Source organism: Hipposideros armiger, unplaced genomic scaffold (assembly GCF_001890085.2).
Source record: "Hipposideros armiger isolate ML-2016 unplaced genomic scaffold, ASM189008v1 scaffold_272, whole genome shotgun sequence".
NCBI lineage: Eukaryota > Metazoa > Chordata > Mammalia > Chiroptera > Hipposideridae > Hipposideros > Hipposideros armiger.
In genome coordinates this window covers 657,980-677,056 of record NW_017731622.1, presented here as the reverse complement: position 1 = coordinate 677,056, position 19,077 = coordinate 657,980, and the positions used below count along the sequence as shown (strand labels likewise).

The 19,077-nt window shown below is 44.8% G+C and overlaps 1 protein-coding gene across 40 annotated transcripts in view; it reads left to right on the top strand.

Annotated features, from left to right (window-relative positions):
- Positions 1–19,077, top strand: part of KCNMA1 (potassium calcium-activated channel subfamily M alpha 1) — a 744,819-nt gene that overhangs the window by 528,270 nt on the left and 197,472 nt on the right. For all 40 annotated transcript variants that reach the window (XM_019657024.1, XM_019657023.1, XM_019657013.1 and 37 more), the window contains exons 10-14: positions 831–941; positions 3,600–3,705; positions 5,400–5,482; positions 8,976–9,045; positions 14,798–14,953. In XM_019657024.1, the coding sequence (XP_019512569.1) occupies positions 831–941; positions 3,600–3,705; positions 5,400–5,482; positions 8,976–9,045; positions 14,798–14,953 (526 nt within the window). The remainder of the gene's footprint in view (positions 1–830; positions 942–3,599; positions 3,706–5,399; positions 5,483–8,975; positions 9,046–14,797; positions 14,954–19,077) is intronic.

Sequence of the window (19,077 nt, the reverse complement as noted above, 5' to 3'; positions counted from 1 at the left end):
GGGGCCACCATCTTCAGAAATAGAAGTCCAAACCACCCTGGAGCAAGGCAGACAATGCCAGCCTCATCCCTTCCTAGCTTTTCCCATCTTGAGGTCAATTCCTTTGGCTCTCAGAGAAACCCCCAGCACCTTAAGGAAGCAGCTGTCTGAGGATGCACAGATCTGCGGCATGATCTCCGATTCCATAGGCGTCCCATCCCCATTTAGCCTTGAGTAATGCTCACTTACTGTAAAGTGTTACATGCCCCCATTGTCAGAGGAGTTATGGCAGAAAAATGCAAAATTTCCTTTTTACTGCTTATGGCCAGCAGAGCCCATAACGTGTCAAGCCGCACATTAGCCACCCTGATAAAAGTTCGCTTTCTTACACACAAAATCATCGTTTCAGCAAGATTTGTTATCTCATTACCTGATAAGCTCTATGTCATAAACCAAGACTCATTCGGTAAATCTCCCGGGAGGACGCTTTGTGGGCAGAAAGGGAGAGATATGAATCTGCAAGGGACTTGATAATGCAGCATTTAAACGCAAGCATAATGTCACTTATTGTTAAATGCATAAAACCACTTGGCCAAACGGTTGGGCTTTTAATAGGATTTTGTGCAGCATCAGGTGAGAAGCCATATGCCTTTTCTGTCCAGGAGTTGCTGAGCACCTGCCAGCACCGCAGCTTCGCCTCACAGCCCTCTGGGGATGGGAGCTGGGCTTTTATGGAGGCCTCGGGAGTCAATGAATGCTTGCCTGCAGCTGCGCGCTTCCTCTGTCTTGCTGGGGGTGGGTACCTGGGTCATCGCTGGGCCAGCCTCGTCTAACCGGCCTCTCCCATTCAGGCACATTGTGGTCTGTGGACACATCACTCTGGAGAGTGTTTCCAACTTCCTGAAGGACTTCCTGCACAAGGATCGGGACGATGTCAACGTGGAGATCGTCTTTCTTCACAAGTAAGAGGCCCCTGTTGTTTCAAGACCTTCCACCCGATCAGACACTCTGACGGGGACACCTGAGTGTCTGCAGGAGTGGTGGTGTGGGGGCAGCATTGGGGGGCAGGGCAGAGTTGAATCTGCCAGGATCCCTGCTGGCCTCATCAGAGTAGACAAGATGGGCCAATGGAGAAGGAAGCAACATACGAAAAGATCAGACAAGTAAGTTCTCAAACTTTCTACTGTGCACTTACATGGTGGAAAGTTCACAAACTTAATTGTCCGACCTCAGTGATGAGAGCAGTGCTTGCCTCTGTGGAGGCAATTCTGGCAAGTAACGGTGGAGTTCCTTATGGATCAAACACATCATTATGTCCCCTTAGCTGTCTGGATCTATATGATCCAGGTATGTTTACAGTGTCTGCTGTGGAATGATGAGGTGTGTGGTGTGGATGCTGTATGAGTGCAGGGGCGACATAGTGACCAAGCAAGATACACAAATAACAGGAAGCAGGATATAAGGTAATAATAACAACAGGAGCAATGACTGTGATTCCTAGAAACCTTCAGTGTGGGCCACTGTGCTGGTCACTGTGCATACAGTCCCTCCTTTCATCACCAGAGGCGTAAAAGTACATGCTCTGGACTCAGAGTACTTGATCTGAATCCCGACTCAACCAGTTGCTTACTAACAAGTTACTTAACCTCTCTGAGCCTCAGTTTCATGTCCATTAGATGGGGAGGCCATCATGGGCTATTGTGTGAATGAAAAGAAGTAATACGTGTAAAGTATGCAGAGCAGAATTGGGCATGCAGTAAGTGCTCAATAAATGTTAGCTGATATCATGCAAGATAAAATATAGTAGGTGGCATTATCAATTTAGGAGGTAGGTTCTATCATGTTTGTTTTATGGCGGGTAAAGCAAGGTATCTCCCCTCTGCTCGGTGTTGTTGAGATTTTAAGCTTTGCTTCATCCCCTTTTTGGTAAAACGTAGTCTGCCACAGGGGTGGAGAATTGGGGGGCTCAGGCATGTTGACATGGGTTGCACCATAATTTTTTTTGTATGGCGGTTGCGCCATCGTGGGGCCAGCCCTAGCCCCAGGTTGCTGGAGGGACAAAGCTTCCATGTTGGTGTTTGCTCTATATGAGTTGACCACCCTAGATTCAATCCTGCTCTGAGAGCCCACTGCCATTGACTTCCCTACAAGCTCCCATTCTTGCATCTCCTTCCTTTGGGTTTTGTTCACAGAATAGCAAATGGGCCACCAGGTTTGAGTAGCAGCATTTTCAGCACTGACTTCTCCAAGTTCTGAAACAACAGGCCGGGCCATGGGCCCAGGAGCAGAACCCACAGACCAATTCAGGGCTTAGCCGCAGATGACCAGCTATGGGGCCGGTCTTCTGCTGAGCATTTTAGAAGGTTCAAGAGAAGTGTAGTGTGTGGGTTTTGCCCTCATAATTGGTTGGACATTTCAAGATGAGCACATGATCGACAATTAGAGCACAACATCAGTCCTATATTAGTTGACTGACATCAGTTTAATCAAGTGGCAAAGTCACGTGGAGCATCTATATCAGGGTGACACCAGGGCTGCTTGTTTTACTAAGGTGGACTTCATGAAAGAAGAATGATTGGCAATGGACCTGGAAGACTGGTCAGATTTGCATAGGCAGTTGCTCTTCTCTCACCCATGGCTTGAGTCTGAATCAACAGGTTGGCTACTGATGCTTCCATTGCTAGGATTCACCTGTGTGTCTCCAGCATCTATCGGTGTCAGCATCATAGTAGATGGATGACCGTTAATTAGCCTGTCGAAGCTTTGTGTTAATAACATACCTTCCTCTCGGGTTGTTTTGAGGTTTAAATGAGTTACTACTTCTCAAGTGTTTAGAATGGTGTCTGCCACATAGTAAACTCTCAAAACATTAGCAATTATTATTAGTGGTAGGTACTTAATAAATGTTAGTCACGTGTTGATTAACACAGTCCTGGGTACCTAGTAGGCTCTAATTAAATATCTTGCAGTGCCTGGCACAGTACCATGTAGAGAGCAGGTATTTTTCACCTCGGCAGAATTAATAAATGAATGAAGAGGCCAATGTTTTAATGTTTTAATTCTTGCCCTCCAGTGGGAAAGATGTGTTTACAGCTCAGCACTAAGAATGATGAATAACATACATACGTGTGAATCAAGAACAGTACCGAGAGTAAATGAACTTTGCATGGCAGCTCAGAGGTGACATTTTTTGATCCTGGTCCTGGGGGATGAGAAGTCCATGTTGTAGAGAAGCAGGAAAAGGCTTTTGATGGAGAAACAGCCGGAGGCTGTGCCAGGAGGACCGTTGGCTAATCCCTGATGTCACAGCCTCAGTTTTTCTGTTCATAAAATAGGGATTCTACTCACAATGATACTGAAGACATTTCAGCCCGTAGGCCTCAGACTCTGAAGGTTGTGAGCCTCTTTATCTTACCATGGTATTGGTTTTGGCTTTCATTTGGGCTGGGGTTTTACTTCTCTTGAGCACGGGCCTTTTATTGATGGCAAGAAAAGGAGCTGCTTTGAAAGGGAAAGCCTTTTCTCAGGCTCCCCTCTGTGGAAATCCAACAGAAGGGAGCAGGGAAGCTGAAATACCTGAGTCTGTCATATTAATGTCTGCGTCTTCTCTTCCTGCACAGCATCTCCCCCAACCTGGAGCTTGAAGCTCTGTTCAAACGACATTTTACTCAGGTGGAATTTTATCAGGGTTCAGTCCTCAATCCACATGATCTTGCAAGAGTCAAGGTAAGAAGGAAGAAGTAACTTCTGCTTTTACTCCATCTAAGAGGGGGGGTGCCTGACACTGGGGTGAAGAGGCATGCCTCCCAGGATGGCTAAAAGCCACCTCCAGTCCCCTAATAAGATAAGTCAGATACCACCAGCCTTGGCATCACCCTTCCACTGGTCCCAGGACTTTGCTCTGCTGGCACCTGGTAGACTGTCACCTGTAAGCATTCCATACTTGGACTAGTCATAACATGAAACTTCTTTTGCTAGTCCCTGAATATCAGCACTGCTAAAGGAAGCGGACCAGTTGTATGGACTCAATAGTCTCATATATAATGTAATCATCAAGTTATTCCCATCTTAAATATTTACATTGGACTTGGCATAACTCTGAAACCTGTTATTTCTATCAGAAAGGAACATTAAGATAACTTTTGTAAAACAAAATTTTACCATGCCATACAGCATTTTGAGCTTTTTGCTTTTCCTCACCAAAGGTGCAAACCTAAACATGCAGGTATCTGATATCACTTGGCAATCAGTTAAGCTTTCTTTCTAGAACTTGAGGCTAATAAGGGACCCAGCAAAATGGCGTCTGCTACTTTACTCATTTTATATCGATTTTGCAAGTCTGCTCAATACTTTTGCATGCCAGTGAGTACAGATTTAAATTGTGAATCCGCTGACATCTAAATGCTAACTGTAGTCACCACATAATTCAGTACGTAATGTAATTGGCAAACATGAATAAGCCAAAAGGATTTGGGTAAATTCCTTGGATTATTAAAGAAAACCAGAGATGATTTGTGACATACCATGGAGGAAACCATGCCCTCCCACCAGTGGCAGGAATGGTCTGTTAAGTACAACATACCAGAGGGACAGATTGTAGGCCTGAGCCAGCATGAGCGTTTTTATGCTATAGAGTCCAGTTAATCTTAGACTAGACATGATCCAAGTTATGGCTAATGTGAAATCTTATGAGAACGTGGAGAAAATAGTTATTGTTTATGGACCTAATTTAGATGTAAGCAGCTATTAGCACAACTCATGATCCCCTCAAAGGAATAAATCTTTTTTGGCTCGTGTTTAGATAAGTCAGTGGGTTGTATTTTGAGATCGTCTGTACTACATCATTTCATACACATAGATTTGTTGTCTTTTGAATACCTGAATGCTAATTGAATACTGAACAGTACTGAGCTATTATCTGATTCAGGGTTCTTATTTCCTTTTATTCCCCAGTTAAGATGTAAAAAAGGTTAGATGAAGGACTTTGGAGTCTAAATGACTGAATCCCCAACTACTCAGTTAACTTGGTAACCAGAGAGAAGGGGTTTAGCCCACCTAACTCCATTTCCCACCTGGGGAAATTAGGGTGATGGTGCTGAAGATGGGGAGGGGACAGAAAGGCTCACTTAATTGTTATTTAAAGAAATCTGGAAAGCTCACATGTAAGAGACTATGCAAAGTGAACAGTATAATTACCAAAGTACATGTTGTACTCTTCGACAGCAACAAGATGAACTGTTTATACCATAACAAGAACTTGCAACCTACACTTTTGACAAAAACTATAATATCTCAGGAGTCGTTTTTTTCCTTTCCTTGCAAACCACCTGGTTCTCCAAGAACTGTCAACAGAGAGAGACTGCCACCAAGCATGGCTATTTATATGTTTGTGTTCTGTGATTTTCCTTTTGGTGTCTTAGATAGAGTCAGCAGATGCGTGCCTCATCCTTGCCAATAAGTACTGCGCTGACCCTGACGCTGAAGATGCCTCCAACATCATGAGGTAACCTTGGGGAGGGTGGGGAAGGCTCTGGGCTTGGTGATTCTTGGCCCATTTGCTGCCCTTTGGGTTCTCTCCAGAGCACCATCTCCCCCATAAGCCACCCCGTCACTTGCTACCTGCATAGGACCGAAGGCGCTGAGGCTGTGGTAGGTGTAGAGGGCAGCGACACAGGCATTGTCAACAGGAAGCTCGTCCTTAGAAGATGGGAACTCTGGAGTCTTGACTTTGAGATCCTTTAGACAGGACTAGAAAAGGAAAGATAAATTTAGATGGGCACAGGCCTAAAATAAGGTACCATGTTCCCTAAGGGGGAGAGGGCTTGAAATATCTGGACTGGGGGTGATTTTGTCTCTGGCGACATTTTGAAATATCTGGAGATGTTCTTGGTTGTCATAATTAGGGGATACGGGGCAGAGGCCAGGGCTGCTGCTCAACATCCCACAATGCACAGGTCAGCTCCCCACAGCAGAGAATTCTCTGGCCCCAAAGGTCAATAATATGCAGGTTGAGAAGCCCCATGTGAGAGCTTTCCAAATATGTCTACAGCACATTGATTCATATCACCCACAAACAGGAGTTTGTTCACCAAATAGCTTGTTTCAACCGGTTGCCCAAAGTGAAATAGCTTCCTTAACTGAAATCTTTCTCAATTCTTTTCATACTAATAGGAATTTCTAAGATAATGATCTATAGAGAATTTGTCGACACCCCCCCCACTAACTGTTTTTGGAGAACATCTCCTGGGGGGATGCTTTTTGGAGAACACTGCCTGGTGCCTTTCCTGCAAATGGGCTGGGCCTGCCAAAGTCCATTCTCCGTCCAATTCCTCCACCTACTCTTTCAGAAGAAAACGGTTCCATTTTTGTTCTTTTCATAGACCCATATTCCAGACATCTTGTGACTATAAAATGACTAAAGATATTTTGCTCCAGATAGTAAAAGCCCTTTTGGAATCTTCCCTCCTGTGGCATAAATTGTAGAATAGTTAAGAGAGCAGGAAGGGAATAATAAAGAGAACTTTCTGGAGAAGAGATGAACTAAGAGAAAACATTTCACTCCCACTGTATTCCCAGGAATTCTTGCCTAATTGTGAACAGCCATCCTTTGGGTCTAGACAAAGATCCCCCCTCTCCCTGCAGCTTGGCTTCCTGTGTCCTGGGAATCTACCGAGGTGGAGGGTTGGGAAGTTGCCTTCGCATCATCACAGTGCTCACATCTCCTTTCTTTGCTTTTAATCAGTGGCCCCAAGCGACATGAGCTTTCCCATCAGTGAGGTGGGGGAAGAATTCCTCCATGCGTTTCGGATGAGCAAGTCCTCCCCTCAGCATCTGGACCTGGTGTCTGGCAAGCGACATCTGGCCCGATGTTCTCTTTCCACTCTCTTTTCTTTGGCACTCTGTTTAGTGTAGTCGTTTTAAGGAAGTTGATGCATGAACTCTTGTCAGCATTGGGCTTGCCAGCTGTGGGAAGATGGTGGAATGGGGACATGCTGCCATACCTGGGTCCATCCCTTAACTAGTCACAGCTGAAAAGTGACAACAGCAGCCTCAGCTTAAGGTGGGGTAGGTCAGTTGGACCTTTCCTTGAACTAGGATTCCCATCCTCCACCACGCTTTTGTGTCATTTGAAGTGATAAAAATGTAGCCTTTAAGGAAGTAGGCTTCATTAGCTTCAGAATTCAAACCAAAAAAACCAAAACAAAATAAGATGAGGCTTAATGAAGTTTGGGGTTGGCACAGCCTTTTATTTTTCCAAAAGTGAATAATTGAAATGATAATAGCTTTGAAATGGACATATTCTCTTAATCACCATTATTTTATTTAAGCCTACAATACAGTTAATATGAAGACATATAGGTTACCAGGGTGATTGGCGTGATGCCGAGGCATAAAGATTACGGAACAAGGTAAATATCCGAAGTGTAATTAAGCCATCCATTAGCCAGCATCAGAGCTAAGGCCCAGGCAACAACAGGAAACGGGAGGCTTAGGGTTAAAAATGGGCTCTGTCCTTCCCTTATTTGTATAATCCTCCTTCCTCCTTAGTTTAATGAGACCAATCTGCCCTGTTTGAAATTAAAATGTCAAAGATCCATTTGAAATGAGCTAATGCAGAAAACTGGCTGATGCTGTGAACTGAATTCAGAGGCTCCAAGTCCTTGAGTTATAAGCATGGGCCAATACAACACTTTTTCAAAAATAAAATGAAATCCTTCAAGTGCAAAAGCCCAGGGTGAATTTGTGCAGGAGAGGCTTAGGCAGGATCCATTTCCTAAATTCACACGTTGTAGCTTTTCAGACAAAGCTGCTCCCTGACCGCCTTCTCTCCATCTTTGCACAAAAAGGGCTGAAGCATAACGTTTCTTGGTGGAATGTTCATTGGGGGTGGTCTTAATAAATGCACTTGCATTTCTGATTAGGCTTAGGAGGGGGGCCTTTCTGTGGAATTCCATTCTTTAGCCTTCCTTGTCACAGAAGGAAATGTACAATGTCACCTCTGACAGAGTTGGTAATGACAAAAACCATAACTTACACGTGGAGAGAGCTTTTAATGATTTCAAAGCATTTTCACATCTGGTCTTTCATTTGCTGCTTATACCGAGCCTGTGAAATAAATAAAGCAGGTACTGTTGCCCCCAATGTCCAGATGAGGAAACAGTCATGGAGAGACCAGGGATTTCCTGAAGGTCACCCAGTTCATTAGCGCAATAGCTAGCTGGAGTCCAGGTGTTCTGTTCCTCTGCTCCTTGCCTGTCCTATTCAGCACAGCGAGTGTCACAGGGAGCAGAAGTGAGGGTTGGGGGCCAATCTTGAGTATAGACTGAGGGCATTTGTGGGGTTTTTTTTTTCAGATGGTGACCTCTAAAAGGCCTTGCCCCTTATCGCCAACGAGTGTCAAAGTTGTCATTGAGATTCTGTTAGCTGTCGGAAGGCTAAGTCATGGATCTCATCCTAAGAGCCCTGCTTAGAAATTATGTTTGTGAGTAGTCACATAGGTGACAATTAGAATCATTTGTCAGGCTGCTTGTTTAATTGGTCCATTGTTGTCTCAAGTTGTTAACTTGGAGAACTGGACTTAGAGGCAATTGTTTCTAGGCTCATCCCAAGGGTATATGAGATTGCAAACCTTCTTGGTCCCATGAGTTGAGCTAGCTTGCTTTAGATGCCCATATAGACAACAGGCCCTGCCCCCTGCCCCAGAGGCCCCAGCCCCAGTACATGCAAACTCACATAACATCACCAAGGCAACACAGGACCCTTTCTTCTTTTATGCCCAGGACACAGTCTGTGGCTGTTCTGTGGTTTTCTTTTTTCACACCGCCATGGGGCATGGTGGTGGAGACGCAGTTTAACTTGGCCCAATGCCTGCAGCCCCTCAGGATGGCCCTGGCTTCTGGCACATTCACTCCATTTGGATGTAATCAAATTAATCTCCCCATCAGACTCCAAGGGTACGGCAAACCCTGCCTCAGCATTGGTTCTTTCTTTTTCAGAGTAATCTCCATCAAGAACTATCATCCGAAGATAAGGATTATCACTCAGATGCTGCAGTATCACAACAAGGTAGGACAGTGAGAGCCTGTCCCAGGCTCAAAGGTGCACATGTGAGTCCAGTCTCTTCTCCCTCACCGTATAGCCACACACATGCACATGCCTGCACACACATGTGCACACACAGCGATGCAATCTAAAGGCCTGGAAAAAGAGGGTGGTGGGTAAAAGCATCCTTTGGGATGTTTCTTCAGTCAAACATCTTGTTTGCAATTGGTCATTGGAAGGAAGCCCCTTTGCATATTGATTTTTTCATTCAGGAACCATCTATTAGACCCCTAGGTTCAGACATATTAATGCATTCTTACATCCAATTCTGACAACTTCCATTTTTTATGTGTTGTACTTATTTCTTTAGTTGGTATTTACTGAGTACCAACTATGTGGTCAACAACTGTCTGGCCTCCAAAGCCCCATGGATATGGTGAAGGAGAAGTCTTACTTTGTGCCCTCAAGGATTTAGCAGTCAGGTGTAGAGGATGATAGGACTTTTCTATCTGAGACCAGGTGAGCTTTGGGGTATGGGACACACATTGGGTAGAGAATGGAGAGCATGGCATTCTCGAATTCAAGGTGAGAATTGCGTGGTGGAATTCAGGAAAACAGTTGGCTTTGTAGAGATTAAACATCGTTTATAGTTTATAAGGGAGATTGGAAAGAAAGCAAACATTGGAGTCTATATTTTTCCCAGAGACCAGCCTCTCATTCAGAGGCAATGCTCCTTCACTCGGACGGTCATTAAACTCCCAGGAAAACAGCTTTGGGGGAGGGGAGGTGGCACCTTTCTCTGTTTGACATGGAACCAGTTTTCCCCTTAATGATGCTTAGAAATGGAGGCTGCTCATACCTGGAACCAGGTGTCCTGTCTGAACAGAATAACTCCCTGCTGGGTTATGAGTGAGAATGTGTCCCTGCGAAATAGGCAGCCAGGTGACCCAGAGAAGACCTCGTTCTGCCAAATGTGCCAGTGCCATGCCATTAGTTCTTAATTGCTGGCAAGTGCTGCCCCATTTTGCTGTGTGGAGGCCCATCAGAGGCTGTTGTTGAGTGGAGCCTGCTGGCGGTGACTGGCCTACCACTCGGGTCTGCTGCCCACTGCCAACCATTGTCCAACCCTCAGCAGGTGGTTCCACTGCAGAAAGTGTGGTGCTCCAGCTAGTGGGTTTGGTGATGGGCACCCAAGGTCACGTTGTCCTGTACGTCTCTGGAAAACCCCAAAACACTGACGAGATAAAGTGAGGATATTGGTAACTCACAAGCATCAGCCTGGAGAAGATTTTTGACAGCAGCCCCGTTGGTGGAGGTGAATTTTATTAGCGAGGCTGTGGCTGGTGACAGCTCCTGAGGCAACGAACTTTCCTTCTTTCATTCGTGATTTGAAATTGCATTTAGTGTGGGAGTGCTTTAAGCTGTTGTTTAGATTTTTTTGGCTGACTTTAGATTGAATAGGAAGATTAATGTTGTATGTTTAGAAAGGGATGTCAGTTCCTTTTTTCTCCTTCCAATGAGTGCTGATGGAGCTTCTTCAAGAAATTAAGGAGGATTTCAGTTATGATTCTTGTCAAACTCAAAGTAGCTCAGCGGACCTAGGATCCAGATGGCACCTGGTCAGTATTCATGTGGTCATCGCAAGCTGAATGTCATTTACAAACCTCTACATTACAGTCATTCAGAAACAATGATGCAGATAGCAACTGATCATCCATGATTATTTGCTTAAAACACATTTTGTTTAGAACCACTCTAATCTATTTGGGTTTTAGAGTTAGGCAAAAATCACTTATGAGACTTTTCCCCTGTAAGGTTAATAAGGGTTCAAGGGCCAGAGTGACTTTTTGTCCATCATTTCAGTTCTCTCTTCTAGGGAAAGAACAGAAAGTTCACTGGTCATCATTTGTCATCTCATTCTTTGTAGAACTGCAAACAGACTTTCTTCATCTTGCTTCACAACTTTGCTCTATTTCCTAAGGCCCTCCTACCCACCCTTTTAATATGTTTGTCTCCCTCTTTTCTTACAATATTATTTTTCTTCCTCTTTTGGTATTTCCTCTTCATCCATGGCTAGATGTCCAGAGATCTCCACCCATAAAACTTGCTTTCAGGAAAGAACCTGGTATGTGTGTATAAACATATGTCATTGTCAACATATTCTCAGGGATAGTTAATTCCATAATTGGATACGAGACCAAAAACATAAAGAATTTCATCTCTTATGACCTGATGATGGTGCCATTCTAGGACCTAGAGGGATGTGGGGAAGCTATCTGCTTTCTCTCCATGTAAAACTGGTCCTGAGTTTGTCATCATAATAATCTCAGACATTTGTGTCATTTTTTTTTATGGTTTTAAAAGAGCTTTGACATCCATTATCTCATTTAGTCCTCATTCAACCATCTGTGCATTTTAGCATCCCAGTGTGACTTCAGACCAGGGGTCTAAGTGCTGTCTCAGACAGAGCAGCTCTGGTGGGGACAGCTCATGGTTATTTGGCAGCCAGTGGTTAAGAGACATAACTGCCATCTGCCACCTTCTCTTTAAATAGAACCACAGCCCATTGAACCAAACCGTGGTTTATTAGAGTAGGCCTTCTAGAAGGACCGATATTCTCCAAAGTGGATCTGTTTAATATCCCTAGAATTCATGGAGAGAAACACTCTCAGCCGAGCCATCTCTGAACATGGAAAGAATCTGGTGATGGTGCAGGACATTTTTCTGATTTGAATGTAAATGGCTTGAATCTCTTCCATGAAAGAATGGCCTATGGCATCTTGGGAAAGTGTCACTCCTGATGATTTAGTGATGACTGGACTGTTTCCCGCCCCCCCAGCAGACTATCTTTGTCTCTGAACTGGAAGCCAGGTCCTAATGGTCCAATGGAGGTGCAGGTTCTTTGAGCCTTCTCACTATAAACGCTTACACTTGGGAAGCAGTGTTAAAGTGAATTCTCTGAAGTGTCCCTCTTTGTTCTTCACTGTGGCTTCCCTATAGTTGTATTTATGAAGACAGATGGAACTGGGGCTGGGATTCATGTCTCCTGGTTTTCCAGCCTATTTTCACATTCCTTCTCCTTGGCATGAGGAGTGGCCCAGGAGCAGACACAGGGAAGCCCTGGCAGGCTAGAACCCTCTCAACAGGTCTGACCCTCCAGATGAGAGAGGGTTTGCCTCCAGATTCCTGGGCAGCAATGCCGACATTTTCCACTGGACCCATATTTCCCTCAAATGCAAAAAGGCAGAGTTGCCAGAAACAAACTTTGAGTTCCTGGATTCATCTCCTCTCTGTTTCATGCACACGGAGGTCCCTGGTCCCAGTCTCGGGCACATCCCTTAGTTCCTGCCTCGCGATTGGAGAAGATATGGGGCCCAAAAAAGGAGGCTGTGGAAGCCTGAGAAGTGAAGCAAGTGACTTTCCTGTGAAATGACATATAAACTATGTCCAAGGAACTGAAACCAGATGGGGACATGAGGGACCCAAGGCCTACATGCCTGGACTTCATACCCTGGATGGCACAAGGGGATGTGACAGACTCTCTTGAAAAGAAGGTTTATTTGTTTGTTTGAAGGTACCATGAAGGTTGTATGGTGTCTGTCTGGGGTTTGGACCACCCAAATCTCCTTTCACACTTGATGATTTCATTGGTCATTACTTAGATTTAATATCTCCTCATTCTTCTCAGATGATGTTAATCAAATGGGTATTTCTTCACTTCGACTGATATATTGTTCTCTATGATGTCAGGGAAGAAGAGGAGAAAGAGGCCTTCTGAAGCCCGGGCAGAGCAGGGAGGGAAATGGGGAAAAGGGCAGGGCCAGTGGCTGGGTTGAGTATACGATGTGGGGGAGGCCTGTGATCCTCAGCTTGACAGAAATTGCCATCTGCTGCGGCCCACACACGGGACTATTTTAACTGCTCTCATCAGAAGGGATACAGTCATCTCTCCCGGGAGTAAACCCTGCTGGGTTACGACTCACGAGATTATCACAGAGCTGGATTTTGCAAGAAGGAATTTCGCCGGAGTGCTATTTCTGAAAGCAGGGCATGGAGTCATTGGACCCGCCCTTTGTTTCCACGATAGTCTTTCATCTCCTTCTATACAATTATGTTTATTGTCCTGTGAGTGAAGGGAAGCCTTGGGGCTCCTCATGTTTGCTGATACCTGGAGAGAGAGGGTAATTTCAGGGCCATAGAGTCTTGGCATTAGCAGGAACCTAGAGAGTATTCTCACTCAACCTCTCATGCAAAGCAAGACATCTTTCTACTAAGACTTGGAGAAGTACTGCCTGAGTTTTAGGGACAAACTTTGCATTGTTAGAGGCAGCCTCCTCCATTTATTACACCAATTGCATACTTAGAAAGTTCCTTTATAAACAAGCAAAAAAAAAATGCTTTCTTGTAATGTACTCCAGTCAGTCCTAATTCTGGCCCCTGGAACGAAGCCAGACAAACCTAATCTGTCTTCTCTTCATCACAGCAGTACCTAGATATACACAGGTAACCATCCTGTCTTCGTGAAGGTGTGGCCCTTCTTCAGGCAAAACACTGCTAACTCTCTTAATTGTTCCTCAAAAGATGTTTACCAGAACCCATACCTCTCTGAGCTTGCCGTTTTTCTCTGGAAGTCATTCAAATTATCAGCTTCCCTTCTTATAATAAATTTGACTGTTACAACTGGATCAGGTACTCTGGAATTAGCCTGACCAGTTCACAACAGAATGAAACACTCATTTTCCTTGAGTTGGAGACCATTTCTAACAAGCAAGCATTGGTTTCCTCTATAATTTGTCACACGTTTGGCCTCTCTTTGGGTTTTAGTTACCTACACACTTAAGTTTGTTTTTTTTCCGTTTCCTATTATGTCTGCTGCCAAGTTAGGTCTTCTCATTATGAATTTATATAATTGATTTTTTTAACCTAAATGCCGTACTTGACATTAAGGCCTTTTAAATCTTTTCTGGTTGGTTTTGCCCGTTTTTCCAACTCTGAAGAACTTTTTCGAATCTTGATTTTTTTATCCAGGATATCATCTATGACTCTCTGCTTCATGCCACTTAAAAATAATTGGATGAGCTTGCCTCTGGGCCCTAACTTCAGCATCTGACCTAAATGTTGAATAGGATCAGTCCACCTGTAAGAGATTGTAAGGTGTCTACATTGTGAGTTGCCTGATGATGTAGGGTAGTGCTTCTCAAAGTGTGGTCCCCAGCTCAGCGACTCAGCATCAACTCATTCGAAATGCAGATTCCCCAGCCTCACCCCACACTCACTGAATCAGAAACTGGGGAAGGGGCCAGCGATGTGTGTGTTCAAACCCTCCAAGTGATTCTGATGCCTGCTCAAGCTTGGGAGCCACCAATCTGGAGTGTTGGGAAGGCAGATAAAAAAAAGAAATGTGAAGTGCACAGACATCTGATAGTCTTAGAGTCTATTTGAGGAGCCAATTCATGAACAACCAAGCCAGACATCCTACTAGTATGGGTGATGTATCTGTCACACGGGGCGTTTCCCTCTGGACTCAGTTTGGCTAAAGGACAACCTGGAGGGGAGGACTTGGGCTTGGTAGGTGCAGAAGCAATGTTCCAGAGAGACTGAAGCCTGATGAAGAGAAGAATTTGGTCAAACACGGAACACCAGACCCAGGCAAGGCAAAGAAAGGACGAGTCTGGATGACCCTGAGCAATTGGGCAATGCTGCGATTCCCAGAGGAGATTTTAAACAATTGAACATTTAACAAAGTAAGGTCTCATACCTGTTTTTCTTCCTACAGGCCCATCTGCTAAACATCCCAAGCTGGAACTGGAAAGAGGGTGATGATGCAATCTGCCTTGCAGAGCTGAAGCTGGGGTTCATAGCCCAGAGCTGCCTGGCTCAGGGCCTCTCCACCATGCTCGCCAACCTCTTCTCCATGAGGTCATTCATAAAGGTAACGTCTTGTCCTATTAGAGCACATTAGCCCCGGATTCAATTTGTCGTGGGGTTGAGTAGAGAGCACAGCTTAAACTCAAAACAGATCGACGGGCTTTAACCACTTTGGTTAAGGAGAAATTCCTTGTTACAGATTTGGGCAAGAGGCCAACTTCTTTCAAAATTATGTTTTTATTTTTATTTGGCACATCCATGGCCATTAAATGATTGTTCAAAGCACAATCCTCTCTTTTTTTTAGATAAACCACATGTTTATCTATCAACAAAGCCTCCGCTGTTAAAACAAAAATATGATTTATATACATTCCATATGGCACCAGAGCGCCTAAAGAAAAGAATTATCATTTTGCTCTTTTACATCAAGTGGCTGGTGGACCTCTCACTGTGTGGATAAATGCAGACCATGTGTCTGTGCTGAAGCCCAAACCCCAACAACATAATTCATTTATTTATTTCTGCACAATCAAGGAGGCCAGCAGGGCTGACATGCCACGGTTATTTGAATGGAGAGTGAGAGGATGAACCGAGCCCTCGGCAGCGGCGCCCTTTCCACCGTGAGACAGGCCGTCTGGGTATGCTCATCTCTTGTCAGCCAGGTCACCCTGCAGAGTGGACTGGGCAGCCACTCTGCAGTGGCCCCTGCCTGCTGGACCAGCTCAGACAAAGAAAGAGCCACCTCTGTCCTTCCAGGCCATGGCAGGCATGTTTCCAGGACACTGGGTTCAGGGTCCAGGCTCCTACCGTGTTTCCCCGAAAAGAAGACCTAGCCAGAGAAGAAGCTGTAGCATGATTCCTCCAGGATATGGAGGGCATGCACCCCTCACATGAGGGAGAAGGGTGCCTTTCCCACAAACTCCTTCAGCTTAAAATATTCAGTATGCCAAGGTGCCATATTTTGGCACCTAAAATCATGAGAGGGCTTATTTTCCAGTTAGGTCTTATTTTTGGGGAAATGGGGTACTAAGAGGGCTCTTGTGCGGGACAATAATAGCACCAATCCTCATCCTTGGATTGTTCTCAGCCTAGACAGTCAAAGTGGAAACCAGTGCGGTCAAACCTATCTAGCTTGGGTCTTTCTGATTTGCATCGGTGGCCATTAGCTCAGGGCCTGGGCTTCCATCCCCCTCCCTGATATTCCTTTACTCGCATTTCCCTTCCTGAATGAGTAGTGGGGGACATAGAAATTAATGAGTCACCAGGAGGGCCTGCAAAGGGGGCCAGAAGCTCTGAAATCAAAGTCTGAGATTTCCAGCCTTTTGCAGCCATTGTTGCTGTATCCACCATCAGCAAATAAATTCTGTGGTGGAGGAGACAATGGCCCTAGAAGCCGTGAGAGGGATGGGCGATGGACCACCTCCACGTTACTGCTCACTCTGGCCCTCCACAAGTTATGTGACTTTGAGCAGGATATTTTTCTAGGTCCTTACCTGCTGTACCCCGCTAATGTACATGATTTAACCAATGTATAGTTAACATTACGTAAAAGAGCACATTGTTTTTTAGTTGCTTCAATCACTTTAGCAGCAGATGCCTTGATTAGAAAAATTCTTTTAGTCACTGTATGCCCAAAGACCTCAACTATACTGAACTCCTGGCTAAGACCCAGCTCACAAATAAGGACTTTGCATGCCTCTAAATGTCTTCTTTAATCCAGGCTGCTATTCCCCTGCCTGGATGAAACCGAATGCAGACAAAATGGAGGAGGCAGGGACCCTTGGGGCTGGACTTAGAGACACACCCAAAAGCCAGATGCAGGCCGGTGTCTCCCAGGGCTCTTATATTCAACACAAGGACTCCAGACCCAGGATAAAGGACTATCACCAAGAGAGGTCCTCTGGCTCGCTCAACCAAGCTCTGGTGGTTTCTTCCAGAAAGTAATTGCCCACAAGACCAGGCACACGGTCTGAGGACCTGGGCTCAGCTTCCTCATGTTGATGTAACATGGCCTTGGCAGGGCCCTACCTCACATGGGGCACTTGACATGCGTATGTTTTGATTTTGTGGTGCCTGCATGGAAACTAGAGCCGCCTGTCAGGAAAATTAATAAAATGGATGTGACGCTGATTCTTCAGTGTTATTACCAGCAGGGAGAAAGAACTTCTGTCCAATTTCCCTCAAGACCCTGAAGAGCCTCACCTCTGCAGCCAAGGACATCCCTTCCAGCCCCACCAATGCCAAGTTGCTATTTAGGAAGAGCCAGTGGGAGAGGCCTGGCTAGCCCTGGTTTAACTGAAAACACATTTCCCTCCCAGGGTTATTTTACCATGTTATTTCTGTCCGGGGCCAACTCCTCCGTGTTTGGAGGTAGCTCTCTGCATATGGACTTACGACCTTCAGGTGGTCTTTGTGTTGGAATTTGCCAGGTGCATGACCTGGAAATTAGGCTTCCCATCGTATATTTTTTTCACTTAAGATAGGAACAATCTTAAGCACATGCTCCCCATTGTATAGTGTCATCTCTGGGCACTTACCCTCCAAATCCCAGATCCTTGTCTCCTTTAGGTCATAATGAACACCATAATGATGCTCTCCTTGGGCCATTCCAGGGGTCATGAAGTCCTTAATTATTTTTATGTGGGGGACAGATGGAAAAGGAAATCTATAAATGGATGATTGTTTACGGAAATTACATCCTTCTCCAGTGTCCCGCATGACCTATGGCAGAGAATTCATTAGCACTTCATGGGGACAGGTGGGCCTATTAGGATGGAAGGAGGTGAGATGGGGCGGTGGCAGCATTTGATCCCCTGAGAACATTTAGTGTTTCTGGAAGCCAAAGGTGGAGTATGAGCTTACCCTGTCCCTTGCCCTGGGCAGGTACAGTGTCTGTTTCTTGGTTCAGCAGAATGCACTATACTCTGTCCATACTGAAACAAGAAAAAAGAGGAATAAGACTGAGACAGTGGTGATATATCATAGGCAGAAGCACAGTGACTGTCTTTACGAGTCTGGCCTTTTAAAGTCAAAACTGAAAGTGAGGGTGAGACAGCTCAACAAAAGAGAGAGGAGCTGCTGGTATATAGCAGTTACAAAAGAGACCCAACCCAGAGGAACCAAGAAATAAGGCAGAGCACGTGCTTATCCCCTCAGCAATGTCACTTTCAAAGATCCTCACCCTACAGCCTCAAGTTATTATTGCCCCTGAAGGCCTCGCTCCCATATTGGATATGTCATCTCTGAATTGATCTAAAATTTGGGGAATCTCTTTATATTTTTAGCCCACATCTTTGAAGCTAATGAAGTTTTTTAAGTTTTCTAACTACTGTTAAAGACTGTTTTTTTCTGACTGTGTGCTCTTAATTTGTTCCACTTAACCTTTAAGGCATGCGCTCTACAGTATGTGTGCTGCTGTGCTGGGATTTGTTTAACAAATCCACGCTAACTTGATGGCCAATACCATTATGAAAGAGGCTCAGGTTGGGCACCCAGTGACTTGTTGATATGACGAACCCGTCATATTTTCAACATTTTGTCCAGCAGCACCCAGTTTCGCCCTTGAGTTCCTTTAAAGAGTGGAAGGCGAATGTTCTGGTTCCTGTGACTTATCAGCATCTGCATTATCAACCAGACCTGGAACGTACCGTTCATTTATCACTATATGATCTCCTACCACCCGCCTGTCATGTTAAGTGAGAATCTTCCTAATTTCTTCTGTGAAGACCAAGACAATGAACTTACTTAGCCTATCTGCTGTCACCTCATCCCTGAATAAGTGGCCACCCTTATTCTCTACTTGGATTCCTCACTTGGATGTAATTTAAGATCCATTGATTGTGTGTGTGTGTGTGTGTGTGTGTGTGTGTGTGTGTGTGTGTGTTTGTTTTGGAGTCTTACCATGCAATACTTAGCTTTCCCTCCAACATATCTGGTTTCAAGTTGGGGCTTGACCTGCTGTTTTTGTGAATTGTGCTATTATTCTTACTAGGATTAGCTGTCCTTGGACATGGTAAGTTGTGTGTGAGGGTGTCATGTGTGCTTAGAGGGTGATCGATTCTTAAAATTTATTTTCAGTCTACACTAAGTCTTTAAATTGAGCACACTTAAATCATTCTTAGGATTGCCAACTATTTTACTTCTGCTAATCTACATTTTTATTCTCTGTCTCTCTCTCTCTCTCTCTCT